The sequence below is a fragment of the Hypomesus transpacificus genome, unplaced genomic scaffold, assembly GCF_021917145.1.
Source record: "Hypomesus transpacificus isolate Combined female unplaced genomic scaffold, fHypTra1 scaffold_258, whole genome shotgun sequence".
NCBI lineage: Eukaryota > Metazoa > Chordata > Actinopteri > Osmeriformes > Osmeridae > Hypomesus > Hypomesus transpacificus.
In genome coordinates, this window is record NW_025813785.1 from 84,455 (window position 1) to 101,785 (window position 17,331).

The 17,331-nt window shown below is 50.2% G+C and overlaps 1 protein-coding gene across 1 annotated transcript in view; it reads left to right on the top strand.

The window, feature by feature from the left end:
• Window positions 1-16,135, top strand: part of myocd (myocardin) — a 20,060-nt gene extending 3,925 nt beyond the window's left edge. Inside the window, 27 exon segments of the mRNA XM_047014586.1 lie at window positions 570-635; window positions 6,744-6,793; window positions 6,795-6,854; window positions 6,857-6,934; window positions 8,116-8,195; window positions 8,197-8,218; window positions 8,510-8,626; window positions 8,628-8,784; window positions 9,167-9,292; window positions 9,295-9,326; window positions 9,626-9,787; window positions 9,789-9,962; window positions 10,034-10,165; window positions 10,167-10,181; window positions 10,529-10,831; window positions 10,833-10,922; window positions 10,925-11,011; window positions 11,014-11,046; window positions 11,179-11,274; window positions 11,276-11,323; window positions 11,825-11,950; window positions 12,407-12,464; window positions 12,754-12,781; window positions 12,783-13,054; window positions 13,057-13,109; window positions 13,111-13,236; window positions 13,239-16,135. Coding sequence (XP_046870542.1) covers window positions 570-635; window positions 6,744-6,793; window positions 6,795-6,854; window positions 6,857-6,934; window positions 8,116-8,195; window positions 8,197-8,218; window positions 8,510-8,626; window positions 8,628-8,784; window positions 9,167-9,292; window positions 9,295-9,326; window positions 9,626-9,787; window positions 9,789-9,962; window positions 10,034-10,165; window positions 10,167-10,181; window positions 10,529-10,831; window positions 10,833-10,922; window positions 10,925-11,011; window positions 11,014-11,046; window positions 11,179-11,274; window positions 11,276-11,323; window positions 11,825-11,950; window positions 12,407-12,464; window positions 12,754-12,781; window positions 12,783-13,054; window positions 13,057-13,109; window positions 13,111-13,236; window positions 13,239-13,361 — 2,714 coding nt within the window. The 3' untranslated portion in view covers window positions 13,362-16,135.
• Window positions 16,136-17,331: the final 1,196 nt, after the last annotated feature.

Here is a 17,331-nt window from a genome sequence, read left to right on the forward strand (position 1 = left end):
CACACGCAGACACACACGGACACACACGGACACACACAGACACACACAGACCACACAGACACACACAGACACACACAGACACACACAGACACACACGGACACACACAGACCACACGGACACACACAGACACACACAGACACACACGGACACACACAGACCACACAGTGCCGAGCAGTTCTGTTTAAAGGCCAGGAGCTGTTTATCCTACATTCTGTTCACAGAAATATTTGCGAGCAAGTGGCTTTGTCCTAATCTCTGTGTGTGTATACTGTGTGCGCGCGCGCGCGCGCGTATGTATCCGCGTGCGAGAGCGTGAAGGTGTGTGCGTGTCCGTCTACAGACACGCCCCTCTGTGCGTGAGAGCATGCTGTTTAGTGTGACGTCCACGTGTCGCGTCGCACTCATTAGCTCCCGCTGCTAGATACCCTGCCAGTCACTGTTGCTGACGTGAGCTGAACTCTCGGTCTCTCCCTGTCTGTCTCTCTCTCTCCCTGTCGCCCTCCCTCCTCTCTGTCCCTCATCCCTTCCTCCTCGTCCCTGCCCTCGACCCGGCCCCCTCATCCTCCAGTCCTGCAGCTCAGACTCCAGCAGAGGCGGACGAGGGAGCAGCTCGCCGGACAGGGCCTCATGCCTCGTGAGTAGCCCCTCTCGGCACCGCGCGCAAGCACACACTCACTCACACGCGCACATACGCCTTTTCACGTTTACACGCACGTGCACACACACAAATGTACATGTTGCCACCCGCTCGCACGCACATTTACACCTTAACACGCACACATTTACACCTTAACACGCGCACGCATTTACACTTAACACACACGCGTATACCCGTTAACATGCACGCGCACAAAGGCTCACGCACACGCACGTACGGACACACATGTATGTGCGTCAACACACACACACGGACTGGGAGCCTCATATACACACACATGCTCCCCCCTCACACACACTCATTTGCACACGCGAGCACACCCATTTGCACGCGCACACACACTAACCCGTCGGCATGCGCACACGTACATTTGCACTGGTGCATAAAGACCCATGGCACGCACACACCCACACCCTTCAGCGTGACAGGTGGAACACAGTAAGTATACCAGAAGCACAGGAGAAGAGAGGGGGAGGCGAGAAAGAGAGACAAGGAGAAAGAGGAACGAGAGAGACGGATCTGTCAGGGCCGGAGCAGGATTTGGTACACTCCCACGAGCCTGTGTTCTTATCTCCTGATGAAATGATAACCAGAGACCTTTCTGACACCCCTACACACGCATACACGCATGCACACACCTACACACACTCAGACACCCTCTCACACACACACACAAGGACACAGTTAGAAGCACCTGTTGTAAAGACTGACAGCGTATGTTTTGCGATGTTTCCACGGTTCGTGTGTGAGGGCGAGAGGTCATGAAAACAAACACTGTGTCAGCAGCATTTACTGACCTCACCGGCAGTGAAATACGAGCTCCAGGACTCTTGGACTGTGTCTGTTTTTGTTTTCAGAACTCTGCCTAGATACACGTGCCATCTACACCCCTATTGTCCAGTGAGTTTGGTCGAAAAGCATTAACAGAGCTCCATTAATCAGTCGTCGCGCAGTCATGTTAGGACACGTCCCACGTTGTTCCCGGGGGACGGTTGGACGTTTGAAAGTGTGTACAGTCATCTGTCTGGGTCCCCGACAACGTACAGCCAGAGTTGGCGCTCTGACGGGCTGGCTGTGAAATGGGGCTTGCTGGGGGAGGCGGGGTCTGGGGGCGAGGGGCTTGTAGGACGCTATCTCTGGCCCTGTTTGCTGTTTCTCTGCGGCTCCAGAGAGCAGATAATCTAACTGCTGGTAAGTGTGCGGGGAAAGGAATCCAGAAGCCCGACTCGACACTATCAGTTACTAGAAGTCTGCCGGAGATAAAGGGGCACGGGCGCACGGGATTGGCCAGCGGGCCGAAAGCTCTTTTAAAAGGAATTTTTCGATTGGTTGTTTATCTCTGGATTGTAGGAGAGAGGTTGGCGTGCGCAGATGGGAGAGGGTTTTGAAGATTTTATTCTGAGTGGTGTTTATGAGTGTACACACACACACACACTCCCACACACACCTGCACACACACACACATGCTGACACCCATTAAACAAAGCCATGACTTTAGCAGGACAGAATAGTTCCTGCTGTTGTTAACCCGCACGACAGTATAGGAGTCGTTCACATTGCTGTGACACTCATGAGACCCGTGACCAGTCACTCACTCAAAACAACCTTACATTTAGCAGACGCTCTTATCCAGAGCGACTTACAGTAAGTACAGGGACAATCTCCCCGAGGCAAGTATGGTGAAGTGCCTTGCCCAAGGACACAGCGTCATTTGGCACAGCCAGGAATCGATCCGGCAACCTTCTGATTAGCAGCCCGACTCCCTAACCGCTCAGCCATCTAAACCGCCCTGACCTTCAATGGCTCTTCGTGCTCATGCTCAAATGGATGTATTATACGAATAGAGCTCATTATTGTGGGAGGCGGGCGAGCGGTCTACATTTGCGTGCTTGCGATGTACGTTGTGGAACGCTGTTCTGTCTTCGGTTTAGTCGTCGCCTCAAAAGGAACCCCCCCCCCCCCCTTAAAAAATGAGATGCCACATCTCAAGGGGCTCTCCTGTCAATCATTCATTCCTCAACCACATGAACCTGGGAGGAACAGTGCTACTGATCTCCGCACGACACACACACACACACACACACACACACACACACACATGCAGTACCACATCACCAGTATAACACATCACCAGTATCCCACCTCACCAGTATACCACATCACCAGTGTTCTACATTACCAGTATACCACATCACCAGTATACCACATCACCAGTGTTTCTACATCACCAGTATACCACATCACCAGTATACCACCTCACCAGTATACCACATCACCAGTGTTTTACATCACCAGTATACCACATCACCAGTGTTCTACATCACCAGTATACCACATCACCAGTATACCACATCACCAGTATACCACCTCACCAGTATACCACATCACCAGTGTTCTACATCACCAGTACACCACATCCCCAGTACACCACATCCCCAGTGTTCCACCTCACCAGCAGAGACTAGCCCTGTCCCAGGCAGCAGAGGGCCGCCGAAGCCCTGGACGTGGGGTCTGGGCGCCGGCCACGATGGAGCTTCCTGTGTATACAGCGCTGCTGGGGTGGAACATGTGGTGTTTATTAGGTTGAGAGCAGCTCTCCTCTCGGGGCTGGCCGGCGTGTGGTCTGGGGGTGAGGCGCGCTGTCCGGCCGCTCGCCTTGCGTCTGGCGCAACCACTTACGTGCGCTGTCTCTCTCTTTCCCGCGCACGTCATACACACTCTCTTGCGCGCACACACACAGTTAGAGACACTCACACACACTCACACGCACCCTCTCGCACACACAGTCGCGCACTCCATAACTTGCGCGCACTCACACGCGATCGTACACTTTGTCACTCACGCTCACTCGTACGTACATATGCATGTCCACGTACACGTTTGATGTTTTTTGTTCTTTTCTTGTTCGATTTGCCCGTGGGTAGGGTTCTGGTGTCCTCGAGCCCCATGTGTCAGGTGTGTCGAGAGCTGAGATAGGGGCTCCAGTCCGTTCCATCCGTCCCGTCGTTCCTTTCTCCTTTCCTTCCATCCTTCTATCCTTCCATCCTTCCTCACCTCCTTCCTGTATCGGGTAGAACATCTCCCACGGTCTACTCCAGAACGGGCGTTCTTCACCCTTTCGCCTGGTTTTTCAGTCGGTGTGTCGCCTGATTTCACCCATGAAGTATTTCACCCAGAAGAGTAAACAGAAGCTGTGTCGCTGTTGGTAAACTTCCCCAGGCTAATGATGCCAGACCTGGCTTCCAATCCCGCTCAGAGATCAGCTCTCCACCCAACGCAGGGCTTCTCCTACGAATACGTACAAATAATGTGTTCATTTAGTACAGCTTTCATCTAAAGCAATGTACAGTAAGGGATTGGAACCCCTGGCCTCTCGATCAGCAGTCGAATGTGCCACCACTGAGCTAAACCAGTAGATGGTTATTTCTACAGGATTAACAGGAGGAGTGGGGAGGGAGGGAGGTGTCACCAGACATCTCCACTTACTCCAGAGCTCTCTTTAGTTATTATTACAGTACTGGGGTGTCTGGCCACAGGAGATGAGGAGATTATGAATTGTCTGGAGTTCTCCAGAGTGGAGGAGACGAAGAGAATTCTAGAGTTCTCCAGAGTGGAGGGGGGGGATGAGGAGGATTCTAGAGTTCTCCAGAGTCCAGGAGACGAGTGTTCGAACTCTGCCTGGACCCTGTTGCAATGTCAGCTGAGGAAACGTTCTAACTGCGTCGCTCTGCAGCGTCCGTAGGAAATCCTCTTTCAAGATGCGACTCCTCCACGGCTTTGATTTAAGGATCCCTCAAGTATGATTATCTGTCCCTGGCCCAGAGAGAAGCTGTCACTGCAGTGCTTGACTCTGCATGTGTAGCCTCTTAGTCACCACGCCCTTGTACTCCCCTGCACTGCCTATTCCAGTACGGAAGTTCTGGCTACGTGCTTGTCTTGTGTGTCTGTGTACATGCTTGTGTTTCTGTGTGTACATGCTTGTGTTTCTGTGTGTACATGCTTGTGTTTCTGTGTGTACATGCTTGTGTTTCTGTGTGTGTACATGCTTGTGTTTCTCTGTGTGTACATGCTTGTGTCTCTGTGTGTGTACATGCTTGTGTTTCTGTGTGTACATGCTTGTGTTTCTGTCTGTGTACATGCTTGTGTTTCTGTGTGTACATGCTTGTGTTTCTGTGTGTGTACATGCTTGTGTTTCTGTCTGTGTACATGCTTGTGTTTCTGTGTGTACATGCTTGTGTTTCTGTGTGTGTACATGCTTGTGTTTCTGTGTGTTTACATGCTTGTGTTTCTGTGTGTACATGCTTGTGTTTTCTGTGTGTACATGCTTGTGTTTCTGTGTGTACATGCTTGTGTTTTCTGTGTGTACATGCTTGTGTTTCTCTGTGTGTACATGCTTGTGTTTCTCTAGTGTGTACATGCTTGTGTTTCTGTGTGTGTACATGCTTGTGTTTCTGTGTGTACATACTTGTGTTTTTGTGTGTACATGCTTGTGTTTTCTGTGTGTGCATGCTTGTGTTTCTGTGTGTGGACATGCTTGTGTTTCTGTGTGTACATGCTTGTGTTTCTCTGTGTGTACATGCTTGTGTTTCTCTGTGTGTACATGCTTGTGTTTCTGTGTACATGCTTGTAAGTCTGTGTACATGTTTGTGGTTTTGTGTGCGCCGTTTTAACGTGTCCCCTCGCACGTTAGCATGTTGCGCAAGCCCAGCGCTAGGTGACGGGTCGGGGGTGAGGGGGGGGGGGCGCCCTCGCCACTCCTGGAGAAGCGCATGGAGGAGGACTCTCTTATTGAGACAAGAGGCAGCTGCATTGGGTTCCTTTTTTTCTGCCGAAGTGTGTGTGTGGATGTGTGTGTGTGTGCGTATCTGTGCGTGCGTGTGTTTGTCCTCCCCCATGTCCCCTACAAAAGGTATTTGATTGGACGAGGTTGTCGCTCGGTTACTGTCACCCTGTGTCACCCCCTTCCCTTGCGATCTGTCTCATCCCATAATACTGGGATGATGTGTCAACCTCCGGTCGTGCTGGAACCCAGCTGGCTTCTGCAGCCTGCTGTCCACTTCCTGTTGTTCAGGCAGAGGGACCCAGCGTGTCCGGGGGAGGATGTCCAGAGGTCTATGAGCTAAACACCGTGCAACACAACGCTGTCCCAAATACATGCCCTTTCTCTCCGTGACCCTGTGTGTGTGTGTGTGTGTGTGTGTATGTTGTTAAGAGTGAGATAGATGTATGTACTGTATAGTTGTTTACAGAGATAGAGAGGATTAAAGAGAGAGGACGAGAAAGAGTGTGAAAGTAACAGGTGGAGGAAATATCCCATACCAGCGTGCGTGTGTGTGCGTGGGTATGATTGAAAACCAGGGTCTGCTCCTGGCAGGTCACATGTCCCTGCCAGGTCACATGTATGAGTCTAAATGAGAGTCCTTACATCTCTTCCCTCTACAACACCCCTCCCCCTAGCCCATGCACACACACAGCCTCAACCTAACCCACTCACACACACACACACTCAGACTTACAAACACACACACACACACACACACGAATTCACACCTAAATGTAGGTGTCCCCTACATTTATTGACCCTGTCCCTTCTCTGACCTCAGGTCAGTTAGCTTCGATCCAGATAAAGCGGTCACACTTAGCCCAGCCTATCACTGCTCTGCTCACTATCGGTCCAACCCAATCGGAGCAGTGCTCACTATTAAGTGTCCGGTGCCAGAGGGCAGAGTAACAACCTCAGGGTTGAGTGTAACACTAGGTGTCAGGGACAGTGTTACAGCGAGGAGGACAGGGCTTGATGCAGAACCACGTCTCCAGGCTCACGCTCACATGCTAGGAGCATGCCCAGTCTGGTCTACTTCAGTGTTTTCATAAAACCAACATTCCGGACTCCGCCCTTCACGCCTTACAGCCGCCCCCTCTGCGGTGACCGACGTGCTCCCCGACGTCTGAAGGGGAAAGTGGTATAATTTCTCTGTGTCGCTCTCTCCCCTCTCTTCCTCTCCTTCCCCGTTTCGCTCCCCCTCTCGCTCCTCCCCTCCCTCTGCCTCTCTTCCACCCCCCCCTCCTCTCTCCTGTCTGTAGTGAACCATGGTAAGTTTCCGAAGCGGGATGACTCCTATGCCTTTGAGGAGGGACAGCAGCAGTGACAGCCTGTCGCCGGAGCAACCCCACAGTGACGAGTCCCAGGGCTCCGGGGTGCCCCCTCCTCCGAGACCATGGGGCACACCCCTCCCTCCTCCTCCTCCTCACCCGCCCTCACCAGCCCGCGCCAGGTCAGGACCTCTCCTCCTCCCTTCCCTCCCTCCCTCCCCTCCCTCCCTCCCTCCCTCCCTCCCTCCCTCCCTCCCTCCCTCCCTCCCTCCCTCCCTCCCTGCCTGCCTGCCTGCCTGCCTGCCTGCCTGCCTGCCTGCCTGCCTGCCTGCCTCCCTCCCTCCCTCCCTCCCTCCCTCCCTCTCTGTCTCTCTGTCTCTCTGTCTCTCTGTCTCTCGCTCCCTCTCCAGCTATCTCGGTTTCTCTCTTATACCTCTCTCACTCTTTCCGTCCTTTTTCTTTCTCTCCCGCCACCCCTCTCTCTTTTTCTCTCCCTCACTTGTTTCCCTGATGCCTCTTTCATCCTTTCTCCCTCTCTCTCTCTCGCTGTTTCTCCTCCACCTCCCCTCGTCCCTTTTTCCAGATTGACCTCTCCCTCTCTCGCAGTCTCTCTCTCTTTCCCTCTCTTTCTTTCCTCTCTCTCGCTTTCATTCTGACCTCTCTCCTTCAACCCTTCCACTCTGTTCCCTCCTGAGTTCCTGGATGGGTCAGGTCTAGTCTGCCCTCCCTGTGGCCACCTAGATAACTGCACCCCCCCCCCCCCCCCCAGCTGTTCTGGCATCTTATCCCACACATTCCTTCACTGCACCACACACATACCCCCTCAGCTGAGAGAAGGCCCTGTTGATGGGTGTAGCTTAACCCTCCCGCCGTCCCCATGACCACCCCCCCAGCCCCCACCCGCCCCCCCACCCCATCACCCCTCGTCTCCATGACTACCCGCACCGCCTGGCGTCCACAGCCAGAGAGCCGTCACAACTGGCTCCCTCCAGTTGCGGTACACCTTGTGGTGCTCCTGACTTCAACCTCAGATATTTGTCTCCATGTCCATATCCACGACAAATGTAGATGTAACGTAATTTAGTGGTTTAGAAATACATGTGACATAGTTTGTGTAAATGTGTATTGGGAGTAGATGGCTGAGGGTTAGGGATCGGGTTAATCAGAAAGTCGCTGGGTTCAATTCCCAGCTGTACAAAATGACGTTGTGTCCTTGGGCAAGGCACTTCACCCTACTTGCTCAGGGGAATGTCCCTGTACTTACTGTAAGTCGCTCTGGATAAGAGCGTCTGCTAAATATAAATGGTAATGTAAATGTATTGAAGCAGTACTTAAACTTGTTTTTTTGTATGTGTGTGTGCAGGGATGTCAACCAAGGGACCCCCCTGAGCAGGGCCAGGAGGAGGGGCTTTCAGCGGGGGGCGTCAACAATGGGATGACTCCGCCCCACCCCTGCTATCGTCAAGGTATGTGTCCTATCACACAGCATGGCCCTAAACCACCTTGGGCTACACAAATAAACATTTGATTTGAAAGATATACCGGGCCAGGATGTCATAGCCAGCTGTCTGTATTTATTGTCAAATGGAACCTTAATAATATCAGACATTTTACGTTTTTATTTTGCTTAAATAAGCAAGTGTCTTCAGTGGCATCAGTCATTAAATAACTTACTTACATACAAATACATCATTTCCAAAGCCACGTAGTAAACTCTCCCAATCTCTTGCGTCCGTTCCCCGCCCATGTCGGAGCAGTCCAAGACGACCTCCGACAAGAACCGCAGCAAGAAACCCAAAGAGGTGAAGCCCAAGGTGAAGAAGCTCAAGTACCACCAGTACATCCCTCCGGACCAGAAGCCGGAGAAGTCTCCGCCCACCCATGGACTCGGCCTACGCCCGCCTGCTCCAGCAGCAGCAGCTGTTCCTCCAGCTGCAGATCCTCAGCCAGCAGAAACACGCTCACGCCGCCCACTCCCCTCACCACACGCACTCGCCGCACGGGCACACCACCCGCGCACGCGCACCACGCCGCGCACACCGCACTCCAGCACGCACACACCCAACGCCAGCCCAGTTTCAGCTACCCAGCCCCCCATCCTCCGGCCCCCAGGCTCAGAAGTGAGTTGTAGGGTTGTTTTTTACTCTCTCGCCGTGGTCGCTAGGATGTTAGCAGTTGAATCTTGAATGAATGAATCCATGAATGAACGTGTGAATCATTAAGTGAATGTGCGAGGGACTGAATCAGTAAACAAATCAAAACATGTGAACAACCGGATTTAAAGAACCAAGTTCTGAGTAGATGAGTGAATGAATGCGAGTCAGTGAATCAATAAGTGAACCAAGTCCCTGAATGTAAAACCAAATGAAAAGATGAATCAGTCAATTAACTGAAGCCCTTCCCCACCTCCAGAGCAGCCAGTGATCAGCTGCCAGCCTGCAGCTCCAGTGTGTTGACCAACACAGGGGGCAGCTCCTCCTCCTCTCCCCCAGTGAAGAGCTCCTATCCTGGGCACGCCAGCCAGGTCTCCCCTGTCAAGCCTGGCCTCTGCCTGCTAACCTGGACGACCTGAAGGTAGGAGCTAATGCTGGTTAACATAGAACGTACCTCAGTGTGGATACTGCAAGGGGCATAAAGTTTACATATTTGCATTTTATTTATTATTATTATTCATTATTATTTATTATTATTTATTGTATTTATTTGCATCTCCATCTCCATCTCTCTCTCTCTCTCTCTCTCTCTCTCTCTATCTCTCTGTTTCTCCATTTCCATATCTCTCTCCCACTCAATATCTCTTTCCGCCTCTCCCCTTCCTTTTCTTCCTTCTCTTTCTCTCTCTCTCCCCTCTCTCTCTCTCTCTCCCCCCCCAGGTATCAGAACTCAGACAGCAGCTGCGCGTCCGAGGCATGCCCGTCTCCGGCACCAAGACCGCCCTGATCGAGCGGCTCCGCCCCTTCAAGGACCCGGCCGCCAGCCCCTCCCCCTGCGGCGCCAGCGACATCACCACGGGGACCTTCCCCGTGACCCCCACGGGCTCCCTGTCCTCCCTACCAGTCGCCCTCCTCCTCCTCCCTCTCCCAGGGGGGCTACTACCCTTACCCCAGCACCTCCTCCACCCCGCCCATCTCCCCCGCCTCCTCCGACCTCTCCCTCAGTGGCTCTCTCCCGGACAGCTTCAGCGACGTCCCCATGTCCTCCCCCCCCGCAGTTCAACCTCCAGGCGTCCCCCGCCGGAGCCGAGGAGGGCGGCCGGGGGGCCCACGGGGGCCCGAGGGGAGGGGAGGGCGGCGGGGGGATGGAGGGATTGCGGGGAGGCCAGGGGCGGAGGGGCGGAGGGCCTGGAGGCGGAGAAGGACAAGATGCTGGTGGAGAAGCAGAAGGTGATCGAGGAGCTCACCTGGAAGCTGCACCCAGGAGCAGAGACAGGTGGGTGAACCGACTTCCTGTCAGAGTCCTCTGTGGGGTTGTCATGGTGAGGGCAGTAGGAAGAAGCACAAATGGGGGACTTCATTCCATTATAAAAATGGTTTCTGGCAACAACAAAAAAGCACACTTTGAATATGGAATATTGATCGTCATCATAATATTTTGAAGGAGACATTTCAGTAGCACTGACAAGACACGTGTTTCCAATTGGTACAGTATTATATTCTATAGTATTTAAATCATAATAAAACCTTTCACTCCAGAATGGCGTTGATAAACAGATAGATATGGGAGATGTCAAACAGGGAAGCTGTGAGCCTGAGTCAGTGTTTCCATTTCCTGTCCAGGTGGAAGAGCTGAAGATGCAGCTCCACAAGAGGAAGCGTTGCTACGGCGCCACCCAGGAGGGTCTCCCGGCAACGGCCCCGCCCCATCACCCCTCCATGCACCTCCAGCCGCCCCAGGGCATGATGGGACAAAACGTCTTTGGTGTGACGGTCAAACAGGAGCCCATGTCCCTCTCCTCTAGCTGCCCCATGTCCTCCACCAAGCACCTCAAGACCCCCCCAGATAACTGCATGGAGGGCCTCGGCCCACTGCGGAGCCCTCCCTCCCCAGCATGGGAGGGCCCTACTGGGGGGGCGCGGTGCCCTGGACAGGGCCCCCTCCTCTGGAAGTCCCTCCACCATGTCTGCCTTCCTCAGCCCCCAGTGTTCGCCTCAAGACTCCCCCATTGGCAAGAGCCTTCCGGCAGCCCCCAGCCCGCGTCCCCCAGCCACCCCTACCTCCTGTCACCTCCGCTGGGCAGGAACGGCTGCAGCCACCCCCCCTCCCCCAGGTGGGCACCAGGCCCAGGAACATGCAGGTACTGTGGCCCTCAGACACACACAATCCCCCCCCCCCCACACACACACACACACATACATTTAGCAAACCGCACCCGTGTGTTGGAACGGAAGCACCAAATGACTTTTCTCCTGCCTTTTAAACCCGGCAGATTCAGCAGAAGGGTGGTGCTCATCAGGTGAACTGCTCCTACCTGTCCGACCAGCGAGGTCTCCAGTCTGTGTTCCCCAACACAGCTGACGCTGGCCTCAGCCCACAGAGGGTCAGCCAAGGCCAAGAACACGGCCATGCAGAAGGTAAGGCTGGGTCGACATCTCTTGGGGGGCTTACCCACGCTCTCCTCCCACCGGATCCGTTTTTTTTTTTAACATCGTAACCACCGTAACCCGTCTGAATCACTGAGTGACTGGAGATTCGTTCACGTTTCACTTCACCACGGTTTTCCCCTCTTCATTAATGTGTTCCTTCTGTCTGACTGCGGTGCGAGAGCATCTGTGAGGCGTCGAGGCGTAACTTTCCATTACAACTTGACATACTGTCGAGGTCGACTGCTTCCTCACACGGCCAGTCATGGTGTGACCCCCCCCCTTCACACCACCCCCGGTTCACAAACCCCGCAAACCTAGTTCTCATCATTTTTTCTTCTCCCTTTTTTTCTCCTCGCTCAATCAGAATACATAGTCATGTCAAGATTCGAAGGGACTCTTCAGACATCCTGGCGCAAACACGGAATTCCATTTTCCCCGTTTTTTCCGAATCCGTAGGCTAATAAAGTTTTATTTGATTTTTTCATATAGATGACAATATTGCCCTCTCCTCGGTGTGTTGGCCAAAAGTGCCTGGGGTCCCCTACCTTCTGTAGCTCAGATGCTGCTGCATCCATCCTCACACATCCCCCATGCTATGAGGATGCAGTCAAGCAGGTAACCCAAAGGCAGCAGATCATAACTGGGCCAACGCTTTTTTATTATTATTATTGTTATTATTATTATGATTATAATAACAACATATTTGCAGAGTCTCTGATAGTGCTGCACTTACTGTCCTCTCTCTCTCTCTGTCTCTCGTTCTCCTCTCGTTCTGTCGTTCCCGCTGCTTGGCATCTTTCTGTCGCACAACACTCTCGATTCCACCCCTCGAGCGAGTCTGACTGGGTTTCTCAAAGCTTGCTGTTGTGATCCTCTACTCAGTTTGCAAACCAAATGAATGTCCTTGCATTAGATAACAATCCGACGCATCAAACTCGTCTTGACCGCACCTTGTTTCGGATAGAAGATGACATCATTGGAGCATGATAGGAGATGTTATTGCCCTGTAAGAAGAGATATATTTCTTAAGCGTGAGAAGGCTTTTGATAGCAGTCTTGTTCCTTATCTCAGCAGCTGATCCGGAGCCAGCAGATGGACGAGCTTCTGGATGTGCTCATAGAGAGCGGAGGTGAGTGACCAGAATCAGAATCAGTCATTGATCTTGAACTGAGACTAACCAGTAAAGAGCTATCGCATCTTCTCATACGCTCTACAGTGCTGAGTTGATGTGGGCTGTATACAAAGCATCTGGCTAGCACATGTCTTTGAGATGCTAGCATCTGTTAGCAGGAATCCTCCTCGACCTAATTGTTACTCAAATTCCCCTCTTAACGTGGGTATTAAATCGCACTCTTTGCTGTGACCCGCCCCCCCCCGCCCTCCCCTCCTTCCCTCCCTCCCTCCTCCTTCTCTTCAAGAGATGCCAGCTAACGCCAGAGAGGAGCGGGTCCTGTGTAACCAAAGTTGTGCCTCACATTACTGTGTCCCCAGGAAGCACCGGCCTCATCCTTCCAAAGTTCCACCGCCTCTACGACCACCAGGTCCCCCCTCGCACCTCCCTTATGACCACAACGTCCGCTCACATCGCGGACAGCCACCTGGAGACCCAGCTCAGCAGCCCCATTGGCCGGGGGGGCGAGGTCGCCCTTCTCAAGATGGCCGCTCAGGAGGCCGGGCAGGAAGACGAAGTGAACGGCGGAGGGGATGGGTACCCCCAGCCCCCCACCACCACCATCACCCCAACAGCCACGCCCATCAGGACAAGCTGATGGACCACGCCCACCCCACTGTCCCCCATCATCTCCAAGGTGACCCCGGTCACTGAGGCGCAAGGCATGGTGGGAATGACCTTTGCCGAGTCGCCGTGGGAAACCATGGAGTGGCTGGACCTTACCCCCCGCCTAGCTCAGCAACGGCATTCAGCGTAGCTCCGCCCAACGGCCCCAGCATCTTCAACACCGAGTTCCTGGATGTGACAGACATCAACTTGAACTCAGCCATGGACCTGCACTTGGAGCACTGGTGAATGACTGACTCACCTCCAGCTAGCGACTGGACAAGCCAGGCAGAGGACTGCAGTACGGTATCTAGTGACTAGCTAGCGAGTAGACAGCTAACTAGCTGCCAGAGACAACATGACACAACATAGCTAGCTAGTGAGTAGACAGCTAACTAAACAGTTTACTAGCTCCCAGTCAGAGACAGCAAGACATGACATAGCTAGCTAGCTTGTAAGATAGCCGACTAGCCAGCAACCATAGACTGGTGAGCAACAGCCTATTTCAAAATAGTCAGAGAACACACTGCAGTACACCAGTACCAGGTGTCATTTAGTCTGGATGACTTTTGTTGTAATATAATATGGCATAATGTTAGACCAGTGTTATACCAATGTTGTGACAGTTATGCCAATGAATGTTGTGACCATGTTGTTACAGTGTACTAATGCTGGGAGGATATTGTTAAAACGTTATAGTAATGTTGTAACACTGTTATTACAGTGTACTAATGTCGCGTCAATCCTATGAAGCTGTTATGACAGCAAGTTATGCAATAATTTACCAATGAACAACAGCAGGATCAAGAGAGCCATACTGTTAAAGGACTAAACGACCACCTTAGAATCCTCAACATTCAGACATAAACAATCATTTCTGGGTCATTTTCATAGATAAAAGGGTTCATCATCGTGTCAGTCCTACTGTGCACACCTTCCAGTCACCTGGTTCCTTTTCACATGATCTTTGTCCTCTTGGATAATGACAAGCACAGCTAACCATGCATTATGAGTCTGGAACCTTTAATGAAGGGATGCTCTATGAAGGTCTGGACAACAATTACTGTCAAATGGAATGTCTCTCTTCAAAGATTTTATGCAATTTTAAGTGTTAGGCTAGACTTGAACTCCTATTTTGACAATCAATGTATTGTTTTGGTTGGTGGGTATATGTTTGTATTACTGGAAACAAACTAATTGGAATTACAAACAGAATTGGATACCAGAGTGGGCATATGTAAATATCATATTTCTACTGACAGAGACAAGTTTGAAGTCTGCATATGATGTCAGTGGTTTGGGAGATTACATAAGAACGGAGACCATGCAATCCAATGTATTGAATAGTGTATGGTTTTCTTTGTAAATACAGAAAGTCTCACTTTGCACCTCTAGTATAGTGCACATTGGTCACGTTTGCTTGTGCCTAGGTTATATATGCAAGGAAGACATTTCATTTGTCATTCTGCTCCAGTGTTTTTCTATGTGTTTCTTCTCTCACTATTATCCAGCACGCATATTTACTGAATAGTTACACAAAGGGTAGAAATATATTTTTATCTGAAGGAAAAAAAGTATTTTGTCTTACCACAGTTTTATAAGTTATGAGACTGGTAGAAGGTATTCATCCATTAACTGTATGAAATAACTCTATGTCAAATTTGTGCCTTAAAGTTTCGACAAGAGAGCTCTGTTTGGGATTTGTTTTCTATTGTTTTGCCAGCTCTCAAAATTGAGTTGTATTACCTATTCCCCTTAAAAACAACAGCTTGTGTCAGTCACATAGAAGGTCCTTGTGGATGACATGGCTGTAGGAAGCAACCCCAGTGCCTTACTGGGAACAGTCTACCTGTGTTCAGTTAGGTCTGTTCACTCTGAAGACCACACCTTTAAGATCAAATCTTTAAGACCATGCCTTTAAGATCCTGCCTTTAAGATCACACAAGGACAGAAGTAGCAAGTCAGGACAAGCATAGACCTAAATTTCATCTCGAGTATTTGTGAACGTAATCTATTTTAATATCAAAATGTTTTTTTATTTGATTTTGAAATTTTCACCCATTATTGATATATTGGATAATATCACTTTTATAGTTATTTATTTTTGCATTTTTTATTTATACATTCTTACATATTTATAATGACATTCCTTATTGACAAAATGGGATTCTATATTTGCCTTAAAAACTCCAATGCTGCAATTCAGATCCAGCGTTTTTACTAATAAAATGTATGAAAATCTGCCTCTAAATGTGATTAAAAGTGAAGCAACACTTCACATAGAACTGTTTCCACAATTTTCCATGTAGAACAATAGAAGAATAGAATATCCATTCTTACCAGCACTTGTGAATATCAAAATGTAATATATACAGAGCTTTGATTGTCCTTACTGTGAATACTGCACAGAAAACAACAAAAATGTATTTTATCAGTGTTTTAAAAAATGGGGCCATTTATAAGAGACCTAATCACCTTTTAAAAGTTGTGGTTTAACTGAGAACTATTCCACTTTTTATTGCAAGTTAATAAAAGTACACAAACCCCACATACAGTAGTGTGTATGGCGTGTCACACCAGCAGTTATTGGATGGTGAAGAAGGGGGACATTAATAAATGTAACACTGTGCTATGGTTTGCATAACCTTCAACACCAAGCATCAGATTACCTCCAGTGTTGTACTGGAGGTAATCTGTTGTACTCCACCCCGCCCCCCCAAGTGCACTAAACAATGTGTGCTTTAATTATAGTGTTCTTCCCAGAACTCCAAATACCATAGTCATCATACCATCTTCAGGAACCATTCAAGTGACAATCCCCTATCACCCGTTGTAGATTCATTCAAGTTTCCTTCTTTTTATTTTCTAATCAAACGTGGCACCTGACAGAAAGCTTATTTGTTGCTTGCCCACTGAATAGCAATTTTACAATGTAAAACACCTTGTATTTGTCCTCCCCTTGTATGTCTACTTCCTGTACTGTAGAATAAGACAGCAATAAACGTACACACAATCACACCATGGCAACCTGTCTGTGTCAGATACCAAAAATACCGCTAAGACTGTTTGGATGTTTTTTACAATGTGAACTTTATTCATTTCTTTATTTATTCGACCCTTGATAAAGATACGATATAATACTCATTGCCCTTAATATGATCATATAGTCTAATATGAACATTCTAATAAATTGCCATTTATACATGTTGATCCTCCTCAAGAGATTATTTTCACCACTTGACAATATTAGCTCCCCACATCCATACACCCAGATTACAACAGATTACAGACCATCCACTTCACAACACATCACTGTAGACTGCAGGCCTTGACTGTGTGGTGCTGTTTTTAGGCCAAGGCAGAGATGGAAGGAGCCAAGTTTACACGTTACTCAGAATCCTCATCATCACAGGTCTGTGCCAGATCAATAGTCTGCATCTCTGCCCTCCCTGTGTGTTGAGCAACAAGTTCTTGAACGTACCACGGATGAATTCAACAATTGTGCAGTGAACACATCCCTGGACCCACACCTGTCAACCGTAACGGGGTTAAACCCTTGCTCCAGACAGACATCGCAATGCCAGACACCCGTTTTGCCTTCCCCCCTCCCTCAATCCCAGGTCGACAGTTTGGTTGAACTAGCTAACTCCAAGTTGTGTTTGTGATGCCTGGCTAACTACCAGAGCAGTAGGCAGTGGGCCACGACTGCTGAGATCAAGCTAAACTAAGGGGGCATCTCTGCCAGTCACCTTCAGTCACCTCCTCCCCCATGTCTGAGAGATATTTGACACCCCATGACTTTCACATTAGCTTTAAATGAAACCCGACAAGAATAGGAGTCCAGTTCAGACTAATCGAGACACAGTTTGGGACGTGGTTCAAGGGATGACGGAACCTTTCACCAGAGCAAGCTGGAGCTTCATGCTGATTGGCCGTCAGGCATGCTGGACGCGTCGTCGGTCATTATATCGACGTTATCCGAAGGGGGTGAGATGTCAGAGCTGTACAGCAACGTGTCGAATGCGACCGAAGTGGCAAAGGTCAGGCTCATTTCCAGCTAGACTACATGGACAAGTGTTCAGTCGACTGTGGTAAAGACACAGTCTGTAGTGTTGGCAGCCATTTTTGTAGTTTTTTCCCCTAGCTGTTTTACTTGCACTTGGGACTCTTGACTACTCGACCAGATCAGAGGATCTCTCGTCGACAACAAGCCCAAACT